The sequence below is a fragment of the Mustela erminea genome, chromosome 5, assembly GCF_009829155.1.
Source record: "Mustela erminea isolate mMusErm1 chromosome 5, mMusErm1.Pri, whole genome shotgun sequence".
In the NCBI taxonomy this organism is placed as follows: Eukaryota; Metazoa; Chordata; class Mammalia; order Carnivora; family Mustelidae; genus Mustela; species Mustela erminea.
In genome coordinates this window covers 46,263,118-46,269,706 of record NC_045618.1, presented here as the reverse complement: position 1 = coordinate 46,269,706, position 6,589 = coordinate 46,263,118, and the positions used below count along the sequence as shown (strand labels likewise).

The 6,589-nt window shown below is 53.7% G+C and overlaps 1 protein-coding gene across 1 annotated transcript; it reads right to left on the bottom strand.

The window, feature by feature from the left end:
* Positions 1-1,725: 1,725 nt before the first annotated feature.
* KBTBD13 (kelch repeat and BTB domain containing 13) lies at positions 1,726-5,768 on the bottom strand. Its single transcript, XM_032342875.1, has one exon. The coding sequence runs from the start codon at positions 5,691-5,693 to the stop codon at positions 4,314-4,316; it is 1,380 nt and encodes a 459-aa protein (XP_032198766.1). The 5' UTR covers positions 5,694-5,768; the 3' UTR covers positions 1,726-4,313.
* Between the last annotated feature and the right edge of the window lie 821 nt (positions 5,769-6,589).

Sequence of the window (6,589 nt, the reverse complement as noted above, 5' to 3'; positions counted from 1 at the left end):
GCATGGTGTGTTTGAAGAACAGCAATGAGCCCGGGGGGAGAGTGGTGAGAGATGAACTGAGGGAGGAAATGGGGCAGGGGATCCCGAAAGCACTGAGGCTTTCACTCAAGTGCAATGAACGACCCAAATCTCTGAATGGAGAAGCAATGAGGTCTGGCTGGCTCTTCATTGGATGGCTCTGGCTGCCACATGAGCAGACTGAAAGGAAGCAAGCAGGCAAGTAGGCTCTGGGTGGAATGTGGGAAGTTCTGGCTTCTCCTTCTGCCTCTGTCAGGCAGGCTATAGAACCACAACAGAGGGGTGCCTGGGTGGCTCAGTGGGTTAAAGCCTCTGCCTTCGGCTCAGGTCATGATCCCAGGGTCCTGGGATCAAGCCCCACATCGGGCTTTCTGCTCACCAGGGAGTTTGCTTCCCCATCTCTCTCTCTGCCTGCCTCTCTGCCTACTTGTGATCTCTGTCTGTCAAATAAATAAAATCTTAAAACACACACACACACACACACACCAGAATAGTTTCCAGCGAGAGGGAAGCTTGGGGTGCAAGGCTTCCAGAATAGGGGGCAAGGAGAAATTGTATGGAGGACTGGAGGGAGCCCAGAGAGTTGGACTACAAGGCTGCCATGGAAGCTCAGGAAAATGCTCCTTGCTGCAGTAATATGTGTGTGTGTGTGTGTGTGTGTGTGTGTGTGTACATCTCTCTGGAAGGATAGACTTCTCAGAGTGGGCCAGTGGGCTGGGATGGAGAGATTTTTAAACCCTGCCTTCTGGGTTTAGTAACCCCTAAGTGTCTCTTTATATTTGCCCCCGCCCCTCCCCAGCACCTGCCTCATACCTGGTTTGGCCTCCCACACCATACCTTCACTCAGTGGTCACGTCTAGGTGCCAGGATATAAGAGGCTAAGAATCCCAAGTTTTGTTTCCATGTCCTTGCTCTTCCACTTGACTGGCTACATGACTTTGGGTGACTCGTTTCAGCTTTCTGCTGGTTTCTCACCTACAAACAGACATAGTGACCATGCTTGCTGTGAGAGGAACAACAGAGTCCGACCTGTAAGGTCAGAGAAGATGGGCTGTATTATGAAAACCTCCCTGACACTTCATGAGAGGGAGGGAAATCTGTGAAAATGCAAAACCCCCTCAGGGTCTTCACAAGTGATTAGCACCCTCAGGCAGCTAGCCATTAGAATCCCAGCTAGATCCTAAAGCAAGAGAACTCAGGATAGCTATTTTTCCTAACACAGGGAAAGAGGGAGGGCTGGGTTTAGGGGAATAGGTGAACCACAAGTAGAAATGGTGCAGAAAGAAAGGTAACAGGGAAGGGAGTGTTAAGGAGTCTGGCAGAAACACCCTGTCCATCTCCAAATATCAGTGAAGCGGGGAGGCAGTCCCAGAAAACAAGCATGTGGCCTTGGGTTCAAGGCTGGGGCTCTGCTACTTCCTAGTTGTGTCTCTTCCAATCATGTGACCTTTGGGTGTTTGGGTTTTTTAAATCTTCAAGGGTAGGGGTTTTGCCAAGCTGCCTAACACTTAGAATTCTCACAGAGTTTAAACAAGTCAACTGTGGGAAAGCACACTGTGAACAGTGTTATTATTACTTTTTTTAAAAGATTTTATTTATTTATTTGACAGAGAGAGATCACAAGTAGGCAAAGAGGCAGGCAGAGAGACAGGAAGCAGGCTCCCCACTGAGCAGAGAGCCTGATTCCGGGCTCAATCCCAGGACTCTGAGATCATGACATGAGCCAAAAGCAGAGGCTTAACTCACTGAATCACCCAGGCACTCCTGAACAGCGTTATTATTATGCACAAAAGACATCTCAGAAAAGGCTGCTCTGGACCAAGAAATATCACAGCCCCAGGAGCCAGCAGGCCTTGCCTGGTTAGGTCCACACAGCCAGCTGCAAAAGCTGACATGCACAAAGCTCTGTGGGTCGCGAGAGCAGATGAGCCAATGGATCTCGAGATTGCAAATTTCAGGGCTGAGCACTAGGCAGGAGGAGTGAGCACAGAAGAGCGTGCTCTGAACTGTTACGAAAAATTATCCGTAAGTTGGACATAGACGGAATATCTTTTCAATGTTGTTGTGGGGTAGGGTTGAACAGCTAAGAATTCTCTCAGGAAAAACTAAATCCCTGTTTCACAATTTACTATTGACTAGAGTCCCGACTTTGTGAAGCTACACGCTCACTTGTAGCTGCATATATAATAGGTAGATGTGCGTATGCAAAGGTGCAAAGGTTTTTTAGTCCAGTACAGAACCACAAAAGTTATGGTTTTATTGTCCTGGAAGTTAACCAGCTTCACCTCTTATCTTAGCAAATTTATTTCAACAGGTCTTTTCCAACTAAAGACACAAATCTCTGTCTCTCAAATGTTCCTCTGAACCAGTTTTCCATTCTTCTGGTTCCTTTGTTAACAACTTAAATAAAACTTTGACACGTGGTAACAATTATACCGTGATGGAATCAGAAAGTGAGGGGCTCTGTTATGCTTCAGCATGAGGACAGTGGCTCTGGGTGCATCGCTTGGCCTCTGGGCCTCACGTATCTCATGTGTCTGCCATTGAGAGAAGGTACCGAACTCCCAGGACTGAGGCAGTGTTGGAGCAGGAAGACGGATGTGAAAGTACTTTGCACATTATTCACAGGATGCCAAAGTCAGGATTTATTGTTGTGATTTGGGCTACTCCAGGGCTGGCAGATGCCAGGTTTCGGAGGGCAGCATTCCGCAGGGCTTGGGACATAGGTCAGGGGCAAAGCCTGCTCCAGGCAGCCCTGACACTAGGCTCCGTGCTGATGTTACATTCTATACTTCTGACGAGACTGGAATTTCCCACAGGCCTCAGGTCTTCGAAGATAGAGACCATTTAGGGCACTTAGGGCATGGAGAAGCTGAGGACTCGGGTAGGCAGGTGACCAGAAATCAGGATAGGAGTATTCTAAAAGAGGGAAAAGAGTCTTCCTCTAATACCAGTTCCCTAAGTAAGACAGCCTCTATGGCCTGGGTTCTTTCAGGACCTCATCATTTGGTTCTGTAGGTGGGGAAGTTTTTAGGTCAGTTGATAGGACAACGGGATCTCTGCCCTTGTTATCTGCACATGTGCACGGTTTCACACATATACGGAAGGAAGTCATTCAGAGGTCCAATGAGCAATGCAGATGGCCAAGGTCGGGAACAGCCAACCCTGCACAGAGGAGGTAGGTACAGGGCCAACAGAGGGGTGGCGGGGGCAGGGGGAGAGGAAAGGCATTCCAGGCCCAGAGAATGGCAGGAACAGAGACTTGGAGGAGACAATTAACCTGCAGAATGCGGAGGAGGATGCAGTTAGACCTGGTCAGGATTGGGCTCTTGCCTTGAGTGACCTAAAGTCATGGAAGTTAATAATCCACTGCCCACAGGGTGATAGCAAAAAAGGGAGTGGGCAAGGGCTTGCAACTGACTTCTCTCCGCCAGTCCGCATCCTGTGAGGGGTTGTGGGGAGCCCATTCTCTCTCATAGGTGTCACCCCAGGTTCAGCTCAGTTATTGTCTCTACAAGCCATGCCAGCCTCGCCCCCTCCTCAAATGCCTCCATCTACAGATGTTCTGCCTTAAAGGCTGTGCTCACAGAGCCTCCTCCCATCTGTTCCAGCTTTCCCCCATCTCTTCTGAGCCCTGTTTCCATCATCTGAACCTCCCCCCTGCAGCAGCTAATTACCCTGCCTCTCTTCTTCACCCTTCCTGGAGTTAAATATTTTTCCTTTCCCTATTTTTCCTTTGTCCTGATTTCTTCAATACTATTTTATTCCACTGTGAGGTTTTGGTCTTTTTTTGTTTGCATACTGACTTTAGCCCTCAGTGGATCAAGACAAGTGTGTGCAAACCTTGGTCTTGGGCTAGACTCTAGGCTTTGTAGACCCCTCTAGCAACTACAGTGACCTTAGGCCTAGCACTGTACAAGACACACAGTAGGTGCCTGATTCTTGCCAACTGACTGGCAGTTTGATTAACATCACTTAACTCACTCCTAGTAATGCTCAATTATTGGCCCATTCAGACACAAGCCTGGATTATTGAAATCCTACCCCCCAACCCAATCCACTGGCATTGTGACCCACCAACTCTCAGCAGAGCCCAAGTAATCTGAAGGCTCAGACCCTAGCCCCATTGTTACTCTCTGAATTTCTTGGGCATGTTCATATCATCACAAGGCCCAAGACCTGCATGTCTCAACCAGGGAGACAGAATTTCCAAGCAGCTTCGAAGGCCAGCCCTATAGACTCAGCCATGGCTCAGCGAAGACTCGGGATAGCCCCTGCTAAAGGCCAACTCAGAATCACAGTTCTGGTGTTGTTGGGGCCACAGGCCCGGGAGTGCCAGGAGGAAGCCTAAGGAGGAAAGTCTGCAAGGACCCCGGCCTTGGGAAGCCGGCCTTCTCCCTGAGCAGCCTCCAGGTGTCACCCTCGATGGCATAGAGCAACGTAAACATGCGATTGACCGTATAGACTGTGTCGCCGCGCACCACCGCCGTGAAGAGCGCTCCCTTGCTGTTGACAAACTGGCCAGGCAGTGCGGTCCACTGGCCCGTAGCCAGGTTGAGGCAGTCGATGGCGCAGTGGAGGAAGTCGTCTTTAGGTCCGTTGCGCACCACGTAGAGGCTGTCGCGGTGGGCCACCATGCAGTGACCATAGCTCTGCGGACGCCGCAGCTCGGCCACCTGCAGCCACCTGTCCGCCTTCACAGCGTACTCCACCACAGCCGTGGTGTCGGCCGGCCGCCAGAGACACACGAAGAGGCGGCCACGCGCCTGGGCGCAGGGCACACCCGCGGCCGGCTGGGGCAGGTCGGCCACGAAGCTCCAGCAGCCCGCGGCTGGGTCATAGCTCTCCACAGAGCTCATGGGCGTCCTCTGGAACTCGCCGCCGATGGCATAGAGACGGCCGTCGAAGCCGGCCAGCGCCAGGTCATAGCGCGGCTGGTGCGGGCTGGGGAACTCGCGCCACGTGCCTCCCTCGGGGTCGTAGCAGAAGCCCAGCTCAGCCACCTCCTTGCTGGCACCCCGCACGCCGCCCACGATGTACAGCTTGTTGCCCAGCGTGGCCACGCCCGCCAGCAGTGTGCTGGCCTCCAGGGGCAGCGCGGCCAGCGTGCGCCACGTGTCCTCCTCCTCGTCCAGGTAGCACACCGTGCGGGACGCGTCCTCCAGGAAGCCCGGCGCCGGTGTGTGCGTGCTCACGGCCACGTAGCTGCTGGGCCGCAGCGCCGCCACGTAGGCGCGGGCCTCGGGCAACGCTAGCTCGGCCGCCAGCTCGCGCCCGCCATCGCGGATGAAGAGCGCGGCGCTGTGGAACACGTCGTGCAGGCCGAACACTGCGGCCGCGTCGCACAGCAGCGCGCAGTTGTCCGACGTGAGGCTGTACTCCAGGAAGCGCGCCAGCACCGGCGCCTGCAGAAAGGCGGCGCACTCTACGGCCTGCAGCAGCTCCTCGTCGGCCGCCAGCGCCGGCCGCTCGCCGCGCAGCACCTGCAGCGTGGTGTGGAAGCCGGCGGCGCTCAGCGCGCCCAGGCGCACCTCGGCCGCGCGCGTCTCCAGCATGCCGGAGCGGAACAGACCGCGGAAGAAGCCGCAGTGCTCCACCAGCAGGGCCCGCTCGGCCTGGAAGAGCTGGTCGTCCACCCGCACCTGCACCGTGGGGGCCTCTGGGGCCCGTGGCATGGCGAGCCGGACGGGCGGGGGCCGCCGCCGGGGGGCTTGGATTCAGCGGCCACAGACTCTGGGGCTCCCCCCGGAGCGGAAGAAACTTCCCGGGGGATATAAATATCTCCCTGGCTAAAGATAGTACGGCTCATGTGATGTGGTGGCCGGCAAGCTGGATGGCTGTGGGCCCGCGGGCATCGGGAGACGTGCAGGGTCACTCACTTCCCTATGGGAAATAGAAACAGTAGTGACCCCGTATTGAGTACCGATTGCATGCGGAGCACTGTGAGGGCCACTTGCAAAGATTTCCCCATTTAACCTGCACTAAAGCTGCTGTGTGTGCTTGTGCAAGAATCCTAACTCTGACCTTGTCTCCTCAGAATGTGACTAATAATAACACCCTTTTCATGGTATTGAGGCAATATCCATAAAAGTGTTTGAAATGAGGCTCAAAGAAATTACATGACGTGTCCAAGGTCATTCAACTGCGAAGAAGCAAGGACAGGATTCATACCTGGCCCAGCCCATTGGTTCGTGGGGGGGGGGGGGGGCGAGGTACTTGGGCACTGGGGGGGAGAGGGAGAGGTAGAGCAAGATAGAGTGGACCAGGCTGGGTCTGGAGCAGGTTCTAAAGATTTTATTTGTTTGTTTGCTTGTTTGTTTGAGAGAGAAAGAGTGTACTGAGCATAGGGGAATGGCAACTCAAGCCGGCTGGCGCCGAGGTCAGAGCCCAGTGGGGGACTCAATCTCATGACCCTGAAATCAGGATCTGCAGGAGACAAAAAAAAGAGTCTGTGTTTATCCAGCTGAGCCACCCAGGCACCCTATGGAACAGGTTCTAATTTGGCTTGAACCTCTGCCCCTGACTCTGAGCTAGTTTAATCTCCTTTTTAGCCTTGATTTCCTGGGAGCAT